The following is a 25,160-nucleotide window of genomic DNA, read 5'->3' on the forward strand; positions in this document are numbered from 1 at the left end:
GGGGCGAGCCCCGCCCCTGGGCGGTGCTGAGGTAACGCGGCGGCCGCCGCCATTTCCTCCGGCGCCCGGAGGGCGCGGAGCAGCCCCGCGCCGCGGCCTGCGGGGTCGCGGTCCCTGAGGAGACGGCTCCGTGCGGCTGGGCGAGCTCCTCCCGCCAGCCCCGGGGACCGCGGCCGCTGCCCTGCCACCGCTCTCCCACCCCGCTTCGGCTAGTAAATAAAAAAAGCGTTACTGCTAAAATACGTAAATGGATTTCTGAATCCGTTCCGAAACCAGCCTGAATGAATTTCTCCAGTCAGGTATCAAGGAAATCGCCACACGGCTGCACCAGGACAAAAATCACCTGTGAAGATACTAGAACATGGTTACAGTTGTGTGAAATGTGAGACTAAACACACACTGTGCATATTTGGTGCAGAAAACTAGTTTTGATTGTGATTTGTGGCACTGGCTAGGGCCCATGCTAGAGTATTTTGCTTCAGACTCCTTGCAGAAAGGCACCCATACCCTCACCAGCAAAAAACGGGTAGTAGTTTTCAGCACGTGCTAGACAGATGATCCTTTCCAAAACACAGCTCTGAAGGCTATTAAATAAAACGATGATGGATTACAAAATAATCCAGATACAAAGCTGTTTTTGAAGACATGTGGCTGCCCTTAACAGCAATCTATGCATCATCCACACATCTTCTGGCTGCATGGGGCTTCAGCTCAGCAGAGCAGAAGCATCCTCAGCAAAACCTGGGCAAGAGCCTGAGCTGGCACTGCTCCTGGCATGCCTCTCACGGTTATTAGCGCTACAGGAGACCATGGGCAGCCTTCACGGGGCTGTCAGATCAGCGTACAGATAGCAGCGAAGCACATGCTACTTTCTTGTCAAAGCTACGAAGCAACAGGCAAGCACCTGGCAGCCATTCCCTCCAGAGCTGGAGAGCCTTGCTCTCGTGCTCAAAACTACTTTCTGCTGTCAGGGGATGTGCGAAAGGGGAAGCAATTGCTTGGGGAGCCTCATGAACCCTCTTGTTCAAGCACATGTAAATCTAAATCTAGCATTATTAAAGAGCATTAGAAAATTGAGACATCTCAGCCAAACAAATGCACCAATAGGCAGCTTAACACCCAAAGCACAAAGAGACATTTGCTTCATAACCTGATCCAGCTGAAAGACTAAGACCGCTTCAGCAATAGCTAGCCTCAGTCTACTGTACGTGGGGTTCAAAAGGCATTTATATATGTAGTTAGGAGCAACATATCTACGGACAAAAGGTCTAGTAAAATAAAAACTATGCTATAAAATCCTTCTGCAGTTTTGTCAGTGGTTGCTCCTGTTTTATTAGACCTTTACTTTTTAACTCTTATTTTGTTTCCTCTGATCTACTTTATTTTGTGACTTTTAAGCTAAGTGAACACCACCAGGAAAAGATAAGCAGTTGGGTACAAAGCTTCAGAATAAATGTCAATCCAACAGAGGATTCACATGCTTTAGACGTGTGTGTGTACACACGTGCATAAAAGCATCACCTCTTTTCAAGGCTGCATTACATCACATTAGTAGTAAAATAAGATTTACTCATGCTTTTATATGCTTCCCTTGCATCATTTATCAAGAACCTACTACAAGTCCGGTGAATGATAGAAGATAGATTATCTAGAACCATGATTAATCTATTTTCACTGAAATGTTCCAACTAGCACTGGTTTAAAGTGCTAATGTCCACTGTTTGAGCCATCCACACAGTGAAAATGAATAGCACACTTGCACAGAAAAAATATTTTTGCTCTCAAGTAAGAGCAAGTAGGAAGCCATATGCTTTGAAGAAAGAAAAACAGCAGTTCCTTCCCTACTGCTGATTTGCAGATGGTTCACGGTAATGGGGGATGTTGGATAAACACATTTGAGCCGTGCTAGGCACAGGACTGCTGTTAGAAGAGGGGAAGTGAAAGTGCACAGCATAGGAAGGTCTTACTGGAAAGACATCAAAGATAACGTTACAGTAACAAGATACATAATGACACGATCAGCTTATAGACTCTAGGTTTACTGCCTGGTTGCCAAAATGAAGAAGAAAATCAGCTGTGGGGGGAACTCTTACTGTCAGTGCCATTTCCCCTCTAGCATCCTTGCCAATTCTGAGGGTTTTGCCTGTCTTTCAATTAAGTAACAATTTCAAATGTGGATTAAAGACTTAAGTGTACTGCAGAGAGTGCTCAGTCTCAGTGCAGTCAAAAGCAAAAGGTAATATAAAGGTGACTATTGGTAGGGGCTGGAGAAGGGAGGACTAATAAAAAACACCAGATTTTTTTTTTTTCCTCCTTTAATTTCTTATGGTTGAAAAACAACAGCAACTGAGTTTGCCTGTAGATGTTACTGACATTTGTAATTAGGGCAAGGCAAACAAGATTTGTGTGTCAAGACCGCCTCTTTAGAAGTTGCTGATGGGAACGTTCTGCTCAACTGGATCCAAAAAACCCTGAAGTCACAGGAGCTTCACAGACCGCTTGTGCTGAGGTACAAAAGATCTTTAAATTCTGGTTACAGAATTATTTTAAAGTGTACACTTAATTTACTTCTCAAATACATTACGTTTCTTTATCTTCCACAGGCTTAGAAATCAGGAAATTGCATGTCAGAACTGGATGACTTGTCTTTTTCTTGCTTGATTCTTCTGAACTATTTCCATAGAAACTTTGGCTTCATACAATGGGATCGGTTCATCCAGCTGAGGCCTAAAACAGAACAGTATGTCAGAAATGTCTGGTGAGCATGCTCAGATCAACAGAAATATTGCAGGACTACTGCTATAGACTTTACTTTCACTATGTAAACTTTACTCCTTAAACAAAATAAAAGTTTTATAGCATTACTTGGGTTCACAGAAGAAGGGAAGAGCCCTAAAGCAAACAGGAAACAGAAGTTAATTAAAAGATATCCTTCTTATGGAGGGAAGGGGCAGGAAGTGGCAGTGAGGCTTTTGCTCAACAGCAATACTGTTATCCTGCATTAAGAGAAAGGATCTTCCATTCCCACCTCATTACGGGAGTCTTCATATCTAGTGAAGCTGTCACTCTTCTCAGAGGAGTATTAGACAGACTTAACGTCTTTTACAGCCAACACCATTTCTCAATCAGACACACTGCTGAGCAGCCAGATATATGCTCTTCCTCCACCAAGAAAAGAATGTGCTGCCTCTGTTAAATTTTGACATACAGCATGATCGTGGGGTTTACCAAGTTTCCTTGTGCTTAGCCTGCTATATTACAAACAGAAATAGACCATAAACTGCTCCATATAAGCTATGCGAGGCACCTTTTCCTGAACATCCCAATATAAATTTGCTGTACAGTGCTGGAAAGAGCTTTCTACTTCTAATGCTGGAGAAAAAAAAAAGACATTAAAAAAAGAAATCACATCTCTCACCTGAAAATGCTACTTGATAATTTCTCCATTGTATCTTCTAAGATGGGTATCTAAGAGCACTGTCAAGGTAACAACGTATCTACAGATAAATCTTTCTATAATCACGTTTCCTGGCAAGAGCCCTGTATTGATACAAAACCAGCAGGATCAAGGCAAAATGAAAATTAACCTTAATTCCAATCTTTAGATCGGATTTATGCACTTGTTTATATATCAGAAACCTCCCTTCCTGAAATAGTATGCGGAAATGAAATACGGAAAATGGAATTTTGAAACATAAAGCAAAAGGATTGACAAATGCATACAACGTTAATCAATCAGAATGGCAATTGCATTTTTTGTGCAGAATGAAGATGACACACTTTGATACCAGTTAACTATCCCTACTATTCATACAGACATCTGAGGTAAAAATCAAAATAAAGTTGGGAACATAGCAGAGCGTGTAAATTCTTGGAGCACCACGGTGCATCTGTAAGGGATCTCTGAGTTAATGACTAACATTCATGACAATGCAACGGATGAGGCTGTATTTAGTCTTTATATGAAACTCACAAAAATAACATTCCTTCCTTCATTTTAAGAGCAATCTGGTTAATGTTTGAAGCTCAAGCCATTTTAAAAAGCAATCGCCTTGCGATTTCTTCAGATGATATTAATGCCATATGCTCAAGAATTTCACAAGATATACAGATACAAAAAGAAAAAACAGATTTTTCCTTTTAACTTTTAAAGCCTGTTGTGATAAAACGTGCTGCCGTTATTAAAGATACTCCAGGAGACAACAGAAGAAATCTTACTGTTTAGAAAGCTTACTTCTTCTATGTGGATAACTACTCAGTAAGCATTCAACAAAAATACCAAACTATAAAACGATTCATGATAACCTGCATCCCATAAGTATTTCCTTAGTGTGCCTGACCTTGCCTAATCTACTTTGCAGTTTAGTGGAGGAGGGGAAGACTTCCTTGCAGTATAGTTAGTTGTTTCACAAATACAATGACTTAATCCTCACCTGCCTCTGCCGTTCTGCTAAACTGCAAAAGTGATTCAGCAGATCTCATAATCTGCAGTGCAGTACAGAACAGGGAGGGCCCTTAAAGCCATAAACAGACAAACCTTCCCTTACTTGAAGCGATCCACTGAACTGTCATGCTAGTAGAAAGCTCAGAGTCCAGCTGCTTAAGACCAAATGTAGGTAATGCAAATGAAGGAGACATTCCTCTTCCCACACCCACATCTTTGCAATGTTATGTACATAAAATTTATTGAGCAAATAGGGAAAAGGTTACGAAGCCAAAATATTTTAACTTTTACAGTTAAACTGATTATGTTAAGATTTACAGATGATGCATCTACTGCCCAAAAGAACAAAAAAAAAATTTCAGAAATGTCATATGCATGATGTAAAACCTTATAGAATCAAGTCTTCAATTAATTGGTTCGATCTTGAACCAAAATACTGCATTTTCTCCAGAATGTGTGTTTTCTATTTCAGCACTGCTTTTAATGAAGCATGTAGAGACATATATTTAGAAGGAATGCAGAGACTAGCTTAAAACATGAGTGTATGTTCTATTTTAGTTACATTGTATGCTTAGCTGTGCTGACCTTTAAGCCTGTGGTTACACGACTGAGTAGAAGAGAAGCTATTAGTTGGTTTCTCGGTTATATTTCCATCCGCTCATATTAGTGGTCAGTATTGAAAACGACCATCAAAAGGATATAGAGATACTTCCCTTGCTGTATATTGGACAAGTTCCATATCTCATCATTCAGAAAGGAGACTGTGGCTCCTTTAAGAAACAAGGAATGGCTATCTGGAGGATCCAGCTTAAACAAAATGAAGAAAAGTGTTATTTAGTTATAATTTCCTAAAAAAAAAAAAAAAAAAAGTTAATGGTTATTTTATATTGATGATTAAAAAACCAAACCAAAACCACCCCTTGCCCATTCCTAGAACTTAGCAAACTTGTAATATTTACAGCTTTAAATGATACTTTTCTGTTTTGTCAAACAGTTTAATACCCTGAGCCAAACAAAATAGGTCCTTTAAAGTTTGTCAGTATAGCCAAGCTATTAACATAAGTTACTATCATCTTAGAGAAGACAGCCCCAAAATTGTCCCAAAGGAAAATAAAAACATTTATTATTAATGCTGTATGCTTCCCATTTTCTGGATGTGAAAGTTTTCTTACGTGAAAACTGACGTTATTTAACAGTGGGGAACCGTTCAGCCATGACAGAAGCTCACAGACACATCCAGATACATACTGTGGTACAAACTAACTTACTGACACAGTATCTGTACCTGCAGGTTTTTTTCTGTTGTTATCCAGTGTCCCCCAACACCAAGAAGAGTAATGATATCATGCTTATGAGGCAGCAACTGTGATTTTGAAGTTGATTCATCTTCAGCACTATATAATTTCACTGGGGGGGGCGGGGGGGGCGGGGGGGGAGAAAAGAACAAATTAATTTGAGCTCAGAAGAAAATTCTGTTCAGAATGAAACATCTATCTCTTCCTATACTGAAAACCACGTATCTTCAGATTCTTCACAGTCCTATTTCTTCAGATACAAACGAGTTGTATCAATATATGCATATGAATACACACAATGAAAGATGGCTGTCTGGAACAGCACTACAATTAAATTATGCTGTTAGTCGCATGAGACTATCTGAGAAAGTAGATTTAGGAAATTCAATATATGTTTCTTTTAACCCATTTCAGTGGAACTCTAAGAAGTTCTTTGATTATTTCAGCTAAAAATACTAACTTCAGAGTTTTCAACTATTACGATTGTTTTTAGAATACAGGTTGACAGTACTGGCGAATATGGCGTAATTTTTATATTAAAATAAGGTAGTATAAACAATGATGTCACAGCTCTACTCTTTAAACGCATTTTTTTTATTTTCAGTTTTAAATAGAAGAAAATTTCAGACAAATTTAGCAGATGACTAACAGTATTACATGCTTCCACTAGAGGGTGATATGAGGAGATCTTAAAGAGATCTTGCTTAAGGAGATGTATTGAGTAAAGATACATACATAAAATTGCATGGAACAACCAACTAAATGTAATCATTTGAGGTGATGCAGCCTCCACCTGTATTATTTGGAAATAGCAATAAAAAACCCCCCACTAATGGTGCTCTGAAGACCAGATTTTCATCAGTTACATACCTCCAGCATCTAGAACAATATCCACTCCCAGGCCACCCGTTTCTTCCAAGCAGCTTTCTGCCACATCTATCTTTCCATTTGATACATCTATCACTCGAGCTAGAAAGAGCAGTACATTTGGTCAACTACAATAAAAATGTAGAGTTTAGATTCAGAGCAGAACAGAAAATTTCTAGTTTCTGAAAGTATTACAAGCAAGTTTGCAGCTAAGTCAAAAAAACTAGCTGACAGTTTTTTCATTTTCCAATACAGTGCAAGATAAACACCAAAAATATGCATTAGCTTAATGCAGAAGTAAAACTCACAAGTCTGTTTAGGCCAAAAAGGATAAAGTATGCTACTATAAGAATTAGAAATCCTTCTGGAAGTTCGTTCTTTGCTATTCTTTTTTTCCCGAAAGCGCCTTCAAAAATACCAAATTCTAGAGTGACTAGCCACGTTACTGAAGCAAAAAAGAGTGGCCAAAAGATAAGGATGCACCTTATTTCACGTCTCCCAACTTGCAAATTATCTATCAAATAACCATAGCAGTAATGCTTTGGAAGAGATTTCCAAGCATAGCTTTCTTCCCTTACTCTACATAAAAATCACCACTTCCTGCCAGTCCCTTGCAGAGCCCTTCTCTTACTTCCACATCATAGTGGGAAACAAAAACATATTCTCCTTGGCATGCAGCCCTGTCTCCCAGTGAAACTCAGAAGTAAACATGTAAAAACACATAGAATTCAGTCACTTACGAGGCACTGGCTTGACTTTTCTTATGATTCCAGCAAGTCTCTTAATCTTATTATATCCATCTTTTCTTTAAAATAATGCTTAGTAGCATCATTACTTATCTCACAGCATGGACAAACTTCTTAATATATTACTTTCTGCATGATATTTTTAACCTCTAAATGGCTCTCTGGGTCATTAAATAAATACTTAGATGGAAGTATTTACATCTCTTGAAATATTTCTGAACTGAAAGTCGCTAATACATTTTCTTCTCATGTATCTGTGATACCATATTTATAGAGGGTTATAAAGATAAACTACAGCATCAGGAATAACTAGGGCAGAGAAGTAGCAGCTAAGGCTTTTAGTTTTGTTTCATAATTATGAGGTAGAACAAACATTTAGAAACTAAACAGGCCAAAGACTTCTCAGCAAAAGGATAACTGAAATACCTTCAAATAAATTTGGAGGCACATTTCCAAAGCATAATAGATTACACTCAAATTTGCAATGTGTACTTACCCACTAAAGGCTGCCGTATACCTTCTTGAATTTAATCACAGGGGTTGGGAAGGAAGGAGAGAAGAAAAATTGCAAGAAACTGGTCATTAAGAAGAATATTAACAAATACTCAGTTAACGCTTTGGGTTTTGGCGTTTTGGGTTTTTTTTGTTCCAATCAAATCATAAGATGCATTCAAATTCTTAGGTCAATCATTCAATTTTTTCACTGAAGTCAAATTACCTGGCTAAAGAGAAGACACATGGTTATAATTTAATAAAGATGTCACATTAATAATGATAGTCACATTCCCTGTATGCAAGTAAAACCCCATAATATCCTTTTCTTATTAGTTTTTTCAGTCAAGAAGTTAAAAGTTTTTTCTTAACACGGCAATTTGACATGGTATAAAGTTTCTGCAAATAGTTTCACTTTTTGAGAATAATTCTGACTTAATAGACTCAAAGCCTGACTATCAAAAAGAAAGGCAATAGTTTAATCAGTTTGACTATTTTCTGATCTCTGTTTAGCAAAAATTTCCAGTTTTGTTACTTAATACAATAGTTCAAACAGTACTCATCAAAATCCCGTTCAATTTCCTTCTTAGCAAAATGCTGTAACAATTTCTCTCTGCTGTGGAAAAGGATGAGCAACAAATTATAACATAATTTGCTATAATCCTTTGTCATGTATGCAAAATTTCTCACAAAACATTTGTAAATTAGTTCAGTTTCTTCTTCTGTGACTTGCACAACTTCTAAAGTAACATTATTCTGACTGGCATAAAGGCTTCAGTTTCTGTCTTCTTTCACTGTTCGTGAGAAGCAGAAATACCCATATTTCCACAACTTGCTACCAGAGTTTCCTCTCACCCAGTAAGTTCAGCTACAGAGTTTAAAAACTGGCACACAAAAGGTCTGCTACTTGGTTTATTGAACATGCTCAAGAGAGCCATGAAATCACTGATGAGTTCTTACCAGAAACGTATCCACTGAAAGCTCAATACTGGCTTTAAGGAAAAAAAAAACAACAACCCCAAAACCAAACCAAACCAAAAAAAGAAGAGGGTAACCTAGGGAACAGAAGAAATATGTATGTGTGTATATATACTTTTTTCTCTAACAGAAACTCATCGCATTATTTATTTAATATTCTGTGTCTAGTCTGAAACATGGGCATTAAAATGCCATAATTTGTTATAATCCCCTCCTTCATACTATTATTATATTTACTCCAGAGATTACTGAAGACATGCAAAGACCCCATCCTGTTGGTCTAAATATGAATCCTTAAACATTAACAGGAACTTCTACTTGAGGCACGGGAATCATATTTATTAAAAAAAACCAAACCCAAAAAACCAAACAAACAAAAAACCCCAAAACGCAAAAATAGTGGCTTTTTGCTTTCACACTCAAACTGTTTCTCTTTTTAATGCTGTACCCAGGTTATATCTCTTTATTTGAAGTAAAGTTGCAATTAAGATTTTCTTCCCCTAACGTTTATGTTCCACAAACATTTGCAAAACTGCTAAACTAAACTACTTTTGTTGTAAAACAAGCACATACATGAGCAATATAAGCGATGGCCTTTTCACTGCAAGAGATGGTTATTTCAGCCATTTTATGAAGCAGCTAGTTATGCTATACACTGATAACACAAACTGCTGCTCGTTGACAACTGATAGACTCTTGCTAAAAACTAAACCAAAAAACCCACTAAACAAGCACAAAACTGAAAAAGCCTCCACTCACAGACATTAGAAGCCAGCTTAGATACAGCTAGCTATGCTTGGGTTACTTAGAGCATTTATTTTGTATTAACATTCACATAACTTAAAAACGCCAACAAAAAGTAAATATGCCGAGCAACCCAAAGTCCTATTCATATGTGCTGACAGGACTATGATAATAAAGTTAATTGCAAAGTCCTTTCTTAGCTAATAAAGTTTTCATATCATTAGCAAGATATACCCATAAAATATTACACAGCAAAGTTTTAGGTATTTTGTATTTACTCTTTTACCCTGTAACAGCTGGCATAACCAACCCCTGCATATCAACAGCATTCACAAAAACGCTTTATGTTCTGATGTCTCTAATGTCTACTATTACAGTAAAAAAGACTTCTGAAATAAGAAAAGGAAAAAACAGCTTTTTCGTGAAGTTGCAAAAAACCCTGAGGTAATATAAAAATCTAGAGACGTAAGTCTGCCAGGTCTTAGAAGAAATGATTACATTCCCAACACAAAACTTCGCAGTTCCCTGTTGAAGATCACTAAGGTCAGACAGCAAAAACGTCTTTCTCCCTGCTCTTGTGTAATAACCTCTGCACAGCACTCCACTTCCTGCTGCATTATCAGCACTCCAAAGCCACTACTGGAAGAGCTAAATACTCACTTGGTAGGCTGGAAGTGAATCACTCCCCAACACTGCAGATGTGTGTGAACGTGCAGCCCCAGAACGCACATGCACACTGTGTTGTCTCTGTGCTTCCACTGCCAGTTCTGTTCTCGGGAGCCAGAAAGGAATTAAAATTGACAAGAACTCTGTTCTCTCTGTGTCTAAAGAGCAGCTCTCTGGCTTATTTCATCCCTCTGCTAGCTTACTATTCTTGAGCCAGCAGGGAGAACACAAGGACAATACTATGTGCACCTGCATATCAGCAATGCCTGATTTCAGTGAGTCACTAAGAACAAGAGAGGAGATTTGAAAACTGCTCTAATTCGCCATTTGGAAAGCCAAGATCGCTAACAATATTACTATGCAAAACAACAAAGGAGAAAGGAGTCAGAGTCAGGGACAGTTAACCTTTACATTATCTTTTTAATTGGATCTCATCTTAACCCATATATATTTTGATTGATGTGACTGTAATATATGTAGACATGATAACTGCCTACACCATGCTTTCCCCACGAAGATACTCTTCCAAGAGACACAGCTACTCTTATGTATACTTCTTTGAATGACGACAAAAATCATACGCTGAAAAAAAAACTTGGTGATTATACTGGGGCAGACTTTGCATTTTGAGGAAGTATCAGACACTAGTTTTAACCTTTTGTTCACTGTACAGCAAAGTTCATGAACTGCAATCAAACTGGACTTTGCAATGCCATTTTAAAACTGTCTGAATAAAGAAATATTCTACTTTCCTCCACTCTGCAGCATTGAAATAAGAAAAAGTTTGATCAGGAAAGATGCTAGTAGCTTTTACATAGAGTAAAAATGGTCCAAATAGCACTGTTATTTTGAGGGAACTCTTCCCCCCCCCCCCCCAAACTGAAGTATCAAAGAGAAAAAATGGAAGAAGTCATAGACGAATGCAAGTATTACGTCTAATGCAAAGCTCATTTGGAAAATCGGAAAATGCAGAGCCTTTGAGCGTCCAGCTACAGTTATGACAGTACTTGAAAGCGAGCTGCCACACAGCTTGATAAAATACTATTAGAAGTAATTTGAGTCTGATGAATACTCATGAATAAAGTATATGATTACATCTGAACTCTGGCTCAGGTACCTAGATTACATACTGTGATACTGGTGATTTAGTAATGCTTTCTTCTTGTTCACAAGCAAGAATTTTATAAAATGAAAAGACTTCTTCAGTAGTTAGGCCAAAAGCTAGTGCTCAAGCACTATTGTGCGAGATGGAAAACACTGAGAGACAGTCATCACAACTTAAATGAAGAATAAAAATGCCATTAAATACACCTAAAATATAAATTAAAAAACCTATGGAGTACAGAATAAATTTTTGAACTATTTAATTAGACTATTTATAAATCTGTATTTCAGTTTTCAGCTACTGAAATAAATCCCTATACTAAAAAAAAAGTTGAGACATTCTTTAGCATAAACTCCAGCACTGAAGAATATAACTTACCCACAGGAGGTCTTAGCCTCTCCAGGTACTGCTTATCTTCAAGACTGTATGCAGTAGAGATTACTTTAGCTCCTCTATGTTGCGCTAACTGAATAGCTATTGTACCAAATGGCTGCAGAAGAAAAAATGTAGATTAATTTATTTACAGCAACAATTTGATGCAGTTTAAGAAAGATTATATTTCAAAGGATGTTCAGGAGATGTCAGGAGAGTATCCAAAAATGAACTTACTCCTTCAATAAAACACATCTGAACCAAGAATTTGAATATTCACAGATCTGCTTCTGTTCCAAGTGAGGCCAAAAAAGTCTTTTCATTGACTGGGAAGCTCTGAACAAACTTTTAGGAGTTAACTAGTTCTCCTCTTCAACAAAATAGCTCAGATTCTACTTTAAGTAACACAAGTACCATAACTGCAATTGCAACTTGTAGCTTTGGGCTTGCTTGCTTGTTGAAGGAAGAAGTGCTACCAAGGAAAAAGCCCCAGCCACATTTACATTAATGAATCTTGGCTGAGACAAGCTCCACATCTTCATTAGCAATAAAGATTGGAGTAATGCAAATGAAATTACTTATATCTAAGGGAAGTTAAAAAGCAGTGGTGGGAAAGGAATAAAAAATTAAGGCACTCTCCTCCAGTTATACCTGAGGGCTTAGGGTAAAACTGTGTCAATGTAAAACACCAGAAAAGAACTACCTCTTCACTACCCACACAACATATAAAGGACTGTATTCTTGGCTCAGTATCTTATGTGGGAGGGCCTTTCCTATTAATCCATTAAGTTACAGGCACTGCCAGGAGTAAAATACTAGGCTTGATAAGTTTAGTATGTTGTAAGAAATTCAGTCGTTCTGGTGATAAGACAGTTATTTACGGCAGAGGTAATCTTTCTGTTCCAAAATTGTTATTATTGCACAGTTGTTACCTACACTTGCTCCATCCATTACAAGGACAGTTTTTCCAGGAGAGACTTGGGAAAGGTAGTGTAAAGCTGTGTATGCTCGGACACCATCACGAACAGTCCCGGCTGCTTCAACCCAACAAACTTTTTCTGGTTTACGAACTAATTTGGGGGAAACAAACAAACAAACCAACCAGATGGGGAAAAAAAAAAGCAGCAAGTCCCTGACATTTCACTCAGAATTATTTTTTAGACTTCATACATTTCTAAAACATGAAAAAAATTATACAAGTCAAATGATCTACGGGTGTAATTATGATCTATTTCACAAAGGCAATATTCCGAGGTTGTGGCTCATGGCAGCATTAGGTCAGCTACATGGAGTCCAGGTGGAAAAGGCAATTGTTATTCCAAGAATAATCAGTTTGCTTCTGCAGCACTCTTGTGAGGAAATACAAATACAGTATTTAAACAGGAAAAAAAGAAAGAGAGATCCACTTCCTACCATAACCTCCTGACAGAAATGATCTGTGGAGGTCTCTTCTTTTCACAGAGATAATTCTGACACAGAGAACATACAATGCGAGTTCCAACCCATGAGTTCCTAATTTTCTTTCTCTATAGGTTAGAATCTTCTATTTCATAATCCATTGGTATGAACAGCTTCTGGAGGTTATATCACATTTTAAGAGAGATAAAGGTCAGGATAACATTATCTGTCATTTCTGTTTTCTGTTGTCTCTACCTACAAGACAGGTAAGAGTTTTCACATTCTATCCACACGCTTAAAAGCCTGGGGAAGTAACGTTAATTAAGTAGTCTGTTAACTAGAAATCACAAGTTCAAACACCATTTTTAATGTAAGCAATTTACATGATTTAGCAGAGACCTTGATACTAAGCTAGAAAATCATCCTAGCCCAGCTGAGAGTCTGGCATAGAACTGAACTAAGTAAGCGCAATCTCCTTGAGGCACACCAGAAAAGAAAAAGACTGGAAAAGTTTGGTCTGTCCCTTTAAGCATAAGAGTTGACAGTGTAGCCTGAATCGGGGAAGCTATGAAACAACATAAGCAATGCGACCACCTGGGATCATTTCTCAGTGTGCTGGAAAAGAATTCTAGGGGTCATCACCAGCATCGTCACTTTGTGTGCCAGTTCATACTACTTAGCACAAAGTAAGCTCCTGAAGGTAATACAAAGTCAGAAGTATTTTCTGCCTACAGCTAATGTAAATAGTGATAAGGCAGCACAGACCTCTAGATTTCATTTTGCTTGATTTCTACTTTTAAGTGTTACAACGAATAAACCGTATTTTTTCATCTCCATGAGTCCATGACTTATTTTGCAAAAACTGCCATAGCTAGTCAGGAAGATTTCACCTTCAAACAAGTCAACATAAATAATACTTGTTTACCTCTCATATATATTAAAAAACACCGAGAGGATATTTTACCATATTTTATGCAATGAAAGTAGGGTTTCTGTTTTGGTGTAAACAAATTTAAAGGAGGCATCTCATAACTACACAGGTTGAATTCATGGACAGTTACAGAAGCACAATACAAACTAGTTAGAGCAAAATAGTAGCTTGCTCAAAGTAACACAACAAACTGTTGGGAGAAGCGCATATATTCCCAAATTTAGTATTCTACACATAAAAGCACTCTATGCCCAGAATGGGGAAACTGGAAACTTACAATAATTGAAAAGAATGTTTCAATACTAAGTTTTCCCTGATCCTCATTCCCTGAAAATTCCTTTCTCCAGCTTCTAGTCTGCTAATTTTATCCCATCTGTTAGTCTGGTCACGAGTGATGTTCCTGGATTGAGTCAAAATGAGGGGAAAAAAGAAAATTTCTCCTCATTTAATTTTGTGACAGATGAAGTGAGGAAAAAGTGGAAAAGACAATGAAGCAACAAAAAGGGAAGTTAGAAGGAGAAAAAAAAAAAAAGAGTCAGCTTGTGTGGTTTAGGCAAAATATTAACCCATTAAAAGATAACAGCAAAAGAAAAAACCCTTGAGAGTACATAATATTCAAAGCTTCTATGAACAAGTGGAGTAGACGGAATGTCTGAATGTTGCTATAGAGAACAAGTTTGCCCAAAGGTCCAAGTTAATTAGCTCCCTATTAGAAAAGCTAAACTGACATCTAAAGATATAGTAAATGCAAATATTAGCAAAATATATGAACTACATACCCAAATAATGCTCATGAACTAGAATAACTTCACAAAGACCAGACTCTTCAGAATCCAGGGGCAAAATTCCTGAAAAAAAATTGAACATAGACCTTTAATTTCAAACAAGCATACGTTATAATTAAAACAAGCTCCTAATGAAATTGTTAGTCCCACTTGGTCTGTGGCTCAGTTGCTCTCTTCTCAGGTTTATGACAGGTTAAGAAAACTTGGCAAACTTTGTGGCCTGTAATCTCTATGGGCACAGTGCACAAGATGGTTCCAAAGGTGCTCCAAACAGCAGCATTTTGGGGTCGGGGAGAGAAAGAATGGGGACGCTACTGAGTGCTTTTTGCTACTGGCACACTTAAGTTTTGTCAGGTCATGTCTGAACGCATTTCACACTGCTCTCACTCTGATGAGTGCTCCTGTTTCTACTCTGGGCCACGGCTAACAAAGAAGAAAATCGAGCTCTCACAGTGCAGGTGAACACAGACCAAGCCACACTGCAGATACCTCTAGTCTTCCATCCTGATGCCTTTAAGTGTGGTGTTAGCAAAGGCAGCAAAAAAGGGACAGAAAGAAGCAGAGGAAGAACAAGCAAGAATGCGTGAGTGTAAGTTTTAAAAAGTTGGAATAGAGAAGAGGAACTGAAGGAAAAAAAACCACCCATGGAAGACAGAGAAAGCAAACATAGAACAGGCAGAAGGGAAGGAAAAAAAAAAAAAAAAAAAGAAATCCATCCTGGTCATAACAGTGCTTTTTTCCTCCACTGGCCAAAGAAGTAGATTCATAAACAGTAGGTTCTGGCATCTGATCAGTCTTCTGAATATATGTACCCTCTTTCCTTGGTAAAGCAGTATTTTCTTCCCTCTCCCATCCAAATTTTATTCCCCATTTAGACCAAAGCAAGGGCTTTGGCTTAAAACCCTCAGCAAATTTGGCTGCTATTTTCAGTCTTTCACAATTCCAATTAAAAAATGGTTACCCTACAGCACTTGCATACATCTGCAGATCTCTCAACGGTTTATCTATGGAACAATAATAATAATAATAATAAAAAGTCTAAAGTAGCTATCTACAGCAGCTATTGTGCAATTAGAAAATAATGCAAGGGCAAGAATCTCAGAACAGAACACACTTTCTTACAACATCACACTATCAATTCTGTCTTACTTTCATAACTTAAGTCATCCTCTAATTCTTTAATTTAGCATACAAAATATAAACATGTATGAAAGAACATCCCTAAGAAATATATCTTCTATCCTAAAGCATCATTCAGATTTTGATGATTAATACAATATCGTATTTCAAATGTTAAGAAAAATATCCTTACAGTAAACTAAAATAGCCTTGGCACCTAAACCAGTTTGCATTTTAGCATCTTACTATAGAAAAAGCAAAACACAGAATGAATCATACATGAAAACATTCCTTTTCTTGACAGACGCAAAAGTTCAGGAACAAGTCACATTATCTCCTAACACTCAAGACAGCCTCCAAGGAGTCACTGCACATTGCCGTCAACTCACACTGATTTCAGGGTCTCTAAAACCATTCACAAAAACATGACCCTTATACTGAGGGAAAGACATATGGTATCTTAAAGAACCATGCCCCTTAATATACCTCATAATGCTTACAGAAGATCCAACATGAAGTACAGACCTTTATTTTATGTATGCTATACACATCAAGCATTTGACACAAGTACAAAATTAGAATTTTCACCTTACTTGTCAGAAATACTCCACATAGCGTAGGGCTTTCGTGCATTGACCGTTTATGTATTCAGTAACAGGACATATGGAAGAACTGACACGCAAACTGGCTAACCACCAGTAAACCTAAGCACATACATTTATATTTAGGTTCATGTCTCCAAGTATTTGTGGCCAATTTAACTCTCAGAATACTTTTGCCTGCACTTATTTTAATGAGGAACATGGCATAATTGATTGCTAAAAGATTCTGAGAGCAACAAATAAAACTGACTGTCACTTTGAAAGGAAGTCAAGAACGTATCTCAAAACAAAAGATTTTTGGCTGGTCTGAGGTTGTACTACTGTATTTTTCTTAACCAAACAAACAATTATGTATAAGAGAATACATTATATAGACAACAAAATCTCCTCTGGAAGATTAAAGAAGGATGAGAAAAACTTGAAAAACAAGAAACAACTCTTGGTATGATTTTAGGAGTAGATCAATGATTTAACACACCAAGTACTTCCAGTGAGCACAGTACTATTCTTACATAAAAAAAAGTAGATTCATAAATAAGGACTGTAGGACCATATTATTACTGTTAAACTCAGTAAGGAGTATATACGAGGACTATACTCTTCGATAGAAGGACAGGCTTTTTTGTAAAAATCAAGTAGAAATATTTTTCCGACAATTTATATTTTGGGACAGTTTGATGTTATTAAACACACAAGTAACCAAACCATTTGGCAATAGCTCATTTTCTTTTAAATCTGCTCATTCATTAACTATGTATAAACTCACAGCAATAGTAACTGGGAAGTGTGCTTGTTAGGAAAGATTTACCGTAATAGAAATATTTCACTCCTATCTTTTGTCTTTATAGCATCTATATTGGATGCATAAGGTTGAACAGCTGTTTCAAAGGGAATGCTACGAGATTTCAGTATTTAAAGAAGTGGGTTTTCTTTCTTTTAGGGCTAAAAATATTTAATGCTGTTTTCTTCATCGTCCTATTTCCATACATGTAATTCTGACTTTTCTGTACCTGCATTCGCAAACATTCAGTATTCAAGAACAAAAACCACAGACAACAGAAGTGTCAGACAAAATGAATCTGCTTCTTTCATGACGCAAGTACAGATTCCATTCCTTTAATGTCAGATTTACACTGAAGTAGCTCAGCTGATTCAAACTAATTATTCTATATTTGAATTAACAAGAATGGAATCAAGTCCTAATTCACAACAAACCCCAAGCCTCCTACAGCCACTTAGAACATCACTTAGGCCTCTCAGGTCCACTGACGTATTTTCAGAGGGGTGTTTTTTCCTGACTACTTACTGAAACTGTATTCCTTCAGCTACAACAGAAGGTGATTGAAACACAAATACTATTTTAAAATATTCAACAGATGCAGCATATGTCAGTAAGATATTTAACCAAATGAGAAACACTGTTCACAATAATGACACTATTCATAGTTCAAAGTTAATTCACATGCAAGACCAGAAAATGCCTGGCCGTAACTGTTCTACTTTATTAAACAAAGCAAAGCCACTTCTGTACCCCATAAAATGGAATATTAATTCCCAACTGTAAGAATTACACCTTCTGCAGTGAATAAATAATCACACATCTTATTCCATTAGATTTAAGCTAATGATATGAAAGGTCTGCCAAAGTTTTACCAGGAAAAGAAAAGCCCCAAACACTTTCCCTGTGATTTTTGACCTGGAAGTCTCTTTCAAACAACAAACAAAGTACAGCGATTACCACTTGCCTTTCTGATGGGTTTCTCTAACAATAATGTCATAGCAGGCTCATAAAGCATGGACTCCCTGCGGTTAAGTTAGCAGGGAAACAAGTCCACTTTCAAGAACTCTAACGTGCAGTAAAAACGAAGATTGTGGAAAATGAGCAGCTTGAATCAGTGTTTCTTTATAAGTGTGGCCTTTTATTCAACAAAACACTTGAGTACGTGCACTGCTTTTGGCAACTCAAAATCCAGTAGAACTGGTGACCCTACTTGCATGTTTAAGTTAGGACCACCCTTGATTTCTTTACTCAAACAGGAATTGACATGACTTAGAAGAAACTGAAGAGTCTTCAGTATGCTTGAACAAGAGAATCATCACTAGCAGTTAAAAGTATATTTTTATATCATCCTCAAGAAGGCAGGAAATATAAGCCTAGACTTTGTATCATCCACAGAAATCAAGAGATACGTATTAATTACATCAGGATGGTGTTATAAATACAAATAATTGTGTATGTATTCAGATGGTTGCCTTTAGAACACTCACTCCACATGGCTAATGGGACCCAGGTGTATATTCTTAAAGATTCAGTGAATGCAGTAGGGCTATGGCAGATTACATTAGCTGGGGACCTGAACTTCCATTCTTATAACCAAAAAACTTCCCTAAGAGGACACTTTTAGAATACAATTCTCATTTAGAGGAGTTTATTCATGTGACACTAGTTGAATATTTCAAAATAAATATCTAATTGTAGCTTTAGTAATGATTACAACCTCAGCCATCCATTATAAAAAGATTACTAATTGTGTTGGTGATAAGGCAAACAAGCATTAACTTACCCACCACTTCATCATCTGGCTGAAAAAAGGTCACCTTTCTTCCAACTCATGAAGAATATATGAAAAGGAGGAAAGAAGGTATGAAGATAAATGTTTATAGCTGAAATTGAACATGCAATTGAGAGGACTGTTTATCACTAGCTCACAAAACTAAAAATATACCCTGCTAGTGAAAACATTTTTTTTTTTCCTATTAAATATGCACATACCAAAACCAAATGTTTAATTCAGTAAGCTTTGGCACCCCATGCACAAACAGGTAGATGCAAGTACACACACGTATATGTGTTTGAAAGATCTAGGCTTTAAACTAGACATCAAAGGTGCATAAGCCAGTGAAACACTGCTGAAATTCCTGGATGTTATTTTGTCTTTGCTATTCCAACAAATGATTTTTACAAATAAATTAAAGATTGTTATAGCATGTGCAGGTAATATCTTAAGATCTCAGTATATTTTATTTAGAAAGCTGTTGTGCTTTTTTTTTTTTTTAAACTCTGAACAAATATGCAGGAATTACAGTTCAGTTCCTTTTTTTACTTTCATTTCAGTATCATTACTGACTTAGGGGAAGCCTCATTAAGAAAGCAAATCGTTCCTACTATTAAAGGTGTACCATGCAAACAGTATTTATTTGTTCTGGATTACCAGACCTTAATTCTTGCTCCATACCCTCACAAGACAATTATAGTAACTTACCTTCCAATACAACTCCAGAAATTTCTCGACCAACAGGTAGAAGCTCCTTCTCCAGTTTAATTTCTGACAGAAGCTAAACAAAAAGAATGGTTACAACATTCTTACTAAAGCTCAAAATTTGCATATTTATTATCATCTTACAGTGTGTGATATTCACAGTAAGAAAGTTGGGCCATTACCAAAATGTTATCTGGGGGAAAAAAGTACACACATTCTTCATTTAATATTAAAAACCTTGCTCTGGTTTTCTGTATTTAAATTTAGATGCATATTAAAAAAAAACAAACGAGTTATTAATAGGCAAGCCAAACTGTGACTTAAAGTCAGTATGCAGAGGATGATAAAAGGGATTTACTGTAAAAGAACTCACAAATGACAACTGATCTTTCTCCATAAATTAGGAACCAAATTACAGGTGCTTTTTAGTTAAAGAGATATGCAAGAATACCACATCAATCCTGTGCCCTCTTTCTCAGCAGTAAAGCCATATCCTCAGATGGCATAAATGGAATTGTGCCAGTTACCAGCTAAGGCCCTGACTTAGATCTTCAACGGAAACTGTAAACACCTCTAGCTTTTATTAAAAAAAAAAGCAAATACCTTTGTATCTATCCAGCTCAGCGCACAGGCTCTAACTTGTACTTTCACATCATTGTCTCTTGTAGGAGGAAGGTTTTCCTAGGACAAATTTATAGATGTTACATTATACAATGCAACATGAATGTGCTAGTAGGATCCTCTCAAGCTCTTGAAAGCACTTTTCCACAGTCTTTGTTTTAGATTGTTTTGTAGTCAGAACAAGAAATTTCTTTCAATGAAAAGGGAACTGATATCACGATGGATTTACAACACCATTTTGAGTACATGTATATTATTATTACAAACTGACCACTAGACCTTACTAAACCTCGACACTGACATTTTTCTGCTTTTTTTTTCCCCCAAGTTGAATATCACACCCGTATCTGAAACAATTTTAGTAGATAATTACCTCCCTAGTGTCTGTCTAACAAATAGAAGGAAGCAGATCTTCAATATTAAAGCTATACTGCAAGAGCGATGGAGAATTTTAAGAGAATTTTGACATGAATGTCTGACATACCGAGGTAAACATTCAAGTAGTCCAGATGGTGTCAAAGAAATAGCACCGATAAGTTGTTGTTAAGTCCCACAAATGATGGGCACCTCACATACAAAAGTGTTCTACTCATGAAGTGTGCCCTTACTATTTCAACTTTTGATTTTGGGATTGACAGCTGAAATGATTTTAAGTAGTTGAGTACTGCTACTTTAAAGTACTTAATTAGCTAGGTTGAGTTCTGGACTGCTGACTCCACACAGCTGTTGAAGAGCTACCTCAGGTACTGGAGGCAAAACCATGTATTTCCATGTTATACTGTAGTCTGCAGTCTAGGTGTCTGTTGGAATTGAAAGTGAAACGCTTACCAGAAAGTCATGAGAGAGCTTTGTTTCTACTTCTGAAGTTAAGATATATTCTTAAGTGTTTAAGCTTCCTTTGATTCTTTTTTTTTTTTAAACTCTTCCCAAGAAACAGCTGTTGCTTTTCTCATAGGCTTAGCAACATGAACAGTAACCTCTGTCCAAGGAATATTGAGCTGAACTTTTTCTCACCCCAGCTGAGTTGAACACATGCTGTTCCTTTAAAATTGCAAGGCATTTTGCCAGTCAGACTGACCTCCTGCTCCTCAAACAAACCAAAGTGGGTTCTCACTCTTCCTTCCACAAAACAGAAAAGCCATTAAACTGTTGAACTATACGAATTCCGCATCTCCAGTTTAAAAAAAAAAAAAAAGGCAGTTAGAATCTAAGGGACTTATGTAATTTATGTAAATTTAAGATTATATTGTCTTTTGGAACTATCCTTTTGGTATGCATAGCTCAATGAACCTAAGTACTGCTACAAAGCACAAAATAAAACTGCTTGTCTTTATAGAAGAATACAAGTCTTCAGAACAAAAAGAGATGATGAAATGTTTGTGCTGTTAACTGGTTCCTGCCTTCATAATTTAAATATGTCATCATTAGGAATTGACCAAGCACCACATAAGGAGGTTTGCTATGGAAATTCTTCATCCAAGCTACTGACTTTTCGTTATCCACCTTCTGTTCTATTAAGGTCTCCTCAGCCAACTAGCTTTCTTTTTCCTCACTTTTTTCAGTGTTCATTTCTATTTAAGAGGAGGATTCCATAGTGCTGGTCATTACAGCCACCTGCTGAATCAGTTCCTGTCTGAAGAGATTTAAATAGGCAAGTAGGCAGACAAAGTCTATGCACAGGAGTGCAGTTTCAAGATCTGCTTTAGCTTACCTAAGGCTGTACTAGAGCTGTCTGGCTCACCTGTTGCCAACATCTACATACTCTAATCCCCACATTTGTGTTGGAGCTACCAATCATGGAGCCATCACAATGATGTGAACTAACGTAACTAATTACTAGTTTTCACCTGGATAAGTAAGCTGATCCAGCTCACCTTATAGCTGCATGACTCCTAAAACCACTACAAGGAAGAGAACAAAAACGTGCTGCTGAAAGGTGAACAAACCTTTTCAGCAAAAGCACAATTTCATAATCAGTTTAAGTAGATCTAAGACTGCTCCATGAATATGCACCTTGGTTGTATCAAAATCACTCATCTCATTACATCCTTCTCTTCAGGCAGTTCGTTAGATGTGCTTCACTACTGGGACTTTGCAGCTGCTCAATTAAGGTTCTCACCAGTACTATATTGTTTCATTTTGATATATGGCTCATAGGTATATTTAAGTATCTATATTACATAGGTAATATACATAGGTATATTTAGGTATCTATGTCACACAGGTATACATAGGTGCCTATAGTAATTTATTTTGTACGTATAAGAGATTTAAGAACACAGGTTCACATCCTCAAAACCACATAAGCATTTTTCTACTGTTCAGAGACCCATACTGCATTGATATACATTCATTGACATCCTATTTTAGCCTTATGCCACAAGCTCATGTGTACGCACTTATCCAATTAATGTTTCCATCAAACTGACAAAGACTCTTTAGCACAATAGTTTTGGCTAAGTTTGACAGAAAAATAGTTATCGTCTGGTTGTTCCTTTAAGTTGTAGGAAAACAGGTTGCTAGACAAAGGAGATTTATCAATGCCCTCTGAAAAAAGCTGCACTGTGATCTCTGTCCTCACTAAGAGCAAAGAACTCACAAGAGGAAGGAAAATAAGGGAGGAGTAGGAACACTCCAAACACGATAAATTTCTCAAGCTATATTTCTACTCTTTCAGTGACCAGAAAATCCAACCAGGAGATATGAACCCTGGCTTAATATGGACTCACTTATTGCGCCTGCAAAACTTGTTTTTAAAATATGGACACCAAAACTGCACAGAGAAATCTATTACTGGTCTTGCCAAGTGCTGCATGATGATGGTAAAATACACCTCCCCTATTTTCATTTACCTGCCTGTATGTGCAAGGATTATACCAGTTCTTTTTTAAGTCTACAGAAGAGTTAGGTGTTTCAATTCCCTTGTGGCATTCAGCCACACCCTCTTCTTCCACTGAATGATTAATAGTGCTATTATGGTTGGAACTCACTCTTTCCTGGAAGACAAATGTCATTTCCTCTCCAGGTGAATTCTGCTGACAATACAAGGCCTTCATAGTGATCTGGAAAAAGACACAGCAACCAAACTGTAATACGTGCAGTATCTATAGAGCAAACAAGTAACTAAAGCTTTACGTTACTTTATAAGCAGAATAGCGATTGGTTGCAAGCAACACAGGGCCTATGAGTCCTTCCAATACGTAAGTTCTAGAACAGATAAGGCAAGATATAGTGTTACCTGCAACAGGTTACATCAGTATTGTTGACCATAATATAACAAATACTGGGGACTAAGGATGTACAGCAGAAGGCAATGAATGATACACAGGATTTACCGATTGGTGGTCCAATGCAGTAGATGGGTTGTTTGCCGCCCGGGCTGGAAGGCGCACAATTTGACTAGCTCAGACAAAGGCAGCGCAAAGGGCAATATAACCAGCGTAGGAATAGAAGGAACCTTACATATGACTTCACTAAAAGTCACAGCTTGGGTTTTTGGTCTCCTCTCCCAATTTGGCGTATGTCGTCCTCAACAAACAAGAGGCTTTTAGAGAGAAAAAAAGTTTTAAAAAGGGATCTCATCAAGTTTATGAAAAAGAAAAGCACAGAGCAGAGAGGCCATTATATTGCTTCTGGCAGCCAGCACTAACACCTCAGGGACGCCCGAGGTTGAAGGGACCGCCCTGAAGCACCTCGCCTTTCAGAAACGCAGAGCAGCGCGGCAGCCAGGGCCCAGCACAACCCCGACCAGCCCCGCTGGGAGCCCCGAGCTCGGCGGTGCCGGGCCACTTCGCCTGGCTCTCGCCGCGCTGCGGCCACAGCACCCAACACGTTCCCTGAGGGCAGCTGCCAAGCTGCGCCCGCTTCGGGGCGCCCCGCTCCTTTAGCCGTTAGCGCCACCGGCCACGCCACTGCTATTATTCCTGTGCTTTATCACACCGGAGAGCAGCTCGGCGCGGGGGGGAAGAGACCAACGCCTCGCCAGCGCCCGCCTCTGCCTCCGCGCCGCGACAGCCGCGGCGCCGCAGCAGCCCCGCAGCGCCCGCCGAGGGCCAGACGCGGAGGAAACCCGCGGAGAAACGACGCCAAACCGAGGTGCTCCAAGCCCGCCCGAGGCACCCAGCCTCCTTAGCCCTGGGGCTCCCGGCGGGAAGAGCCCCCCGGGAACCGAGACAACGCACCGCCAGCCCCCGGGAAGCGCCGCCGCCCCGCGACCGACGGTTGCCATGACAAACCGCTACTTCCGCCGCGCTCCCACCTCGGCGCCCTCCCGCGAGCGCGGGCACCACCCCCACGCCCCGCTCCCAGCCCCGAGGTCCGGAGAGGCCCCATGTGAGCTTGTGATTGGCCACAGCGGCCGCCCCTCGGCATAGAAGCGGAGGCAGGATTGGCTAGGGCGGCTGTCGCTCCCTAGAAGAGCGGAGGCGGGAGCAGGCGCCCCCCCGCGGCGCTCGAGGACTACGCGGCCCAGCAGGCTGCGCGGCGCCGCCCGGCGGGCTACAGCGCTCAGCGGCTGCCCTGCGTGACCTCCCGAGAGCGGGGCCGGCGGCCGGGACGCTGCCGGGGGAGGGGGGGTGGGGACAGACACCAGCTTGAATTACCCTTACGTAAAATAAAGGGGCCGCCGCCCCCGCAGGCGCGTCCCGCTGGAGGTGAGGAGGGAGCCCGGCCGCCCCCCTCCCCCCGGCTCCGCTCCCTGCGCGCTGACCCTCTCGGCGCAAGAGCGGGCCTGGCG

General features: G+C 38.8%; 1 protein-coding gene across 6 annotated transcripts; it reads right to left on the reverse strand.

Moving 5' to 3' along the window:
* Positions 1–794: 794 nt before the first annotated feature.
* Positions 795–24,737, reverse strand: CRYZL1 (crystallin zeta like 1). Of its 6 annotated transcripts, none has more exons than XM_076353430.1 (15): positions 24,684–24,737; positions 23,888–23,969; positions 23,416–23,487; positions 20,408–20,485; positions 19,808–19,880; positions 19,109–19,153; positions 14,818–14,886; positions 12,646–12,779; positions 11,716–11,827; positions 7,849–7,872; positions 6,610–6,708; positions 5,730–5,851; positions 5,146–5,251; positions 3,419–3,464; positions 795–2,727 (listed from the first exon to the last, which is right to left on the reverse strand). In XM_076353430.1, the coding sequence occupies exons 3-15, from the start codon at positions 23,479–23,481 to the stop codon at positions 2,628–2,630; spliced, it is 1,074 nt and encodes a 357-aa protein (XP_076209545.1). In that variant the 5' UTR covers positions 23,482–23,487; positions 23,888–23,969; positions 24,684–24,737; the 3' UTR covers positions 795–2,627. The 6 variants fall into 6 exon arrangements, with proteins under 6 accessions (XP_076209545.1, XP_076209537.1, XP_076209565.1 ...); XM_076353422.1 differs by having other exon boundaries at positions 24,661–24,697; XM_076353450.1 differs by lacking the exon at positions 24,684–24,737 and adding an exon at positions 24,607–24,654 and having other exon boundaries at positions 7,849–7,869.
* Between the last annotated feature and the right edge of the window lie 423 nt (positions 24,738–25,160).

This window comes from Aptenodytes patagonicus, chromosome 1 (assembly GCF_965638725.1).
Source record: "Aptenodytes patagonicus chromosome 1, bAptPat1.pri.cur, whole genome shotgun sequence".
Classification (NCBI taxonomy): domain Eukaryota; kingdom Metazoa; phylum Chordata; class Aves; order Sphenisciformes; family Spheniscidae; genus Aptenodytes; species Aptenodytes patagonicus.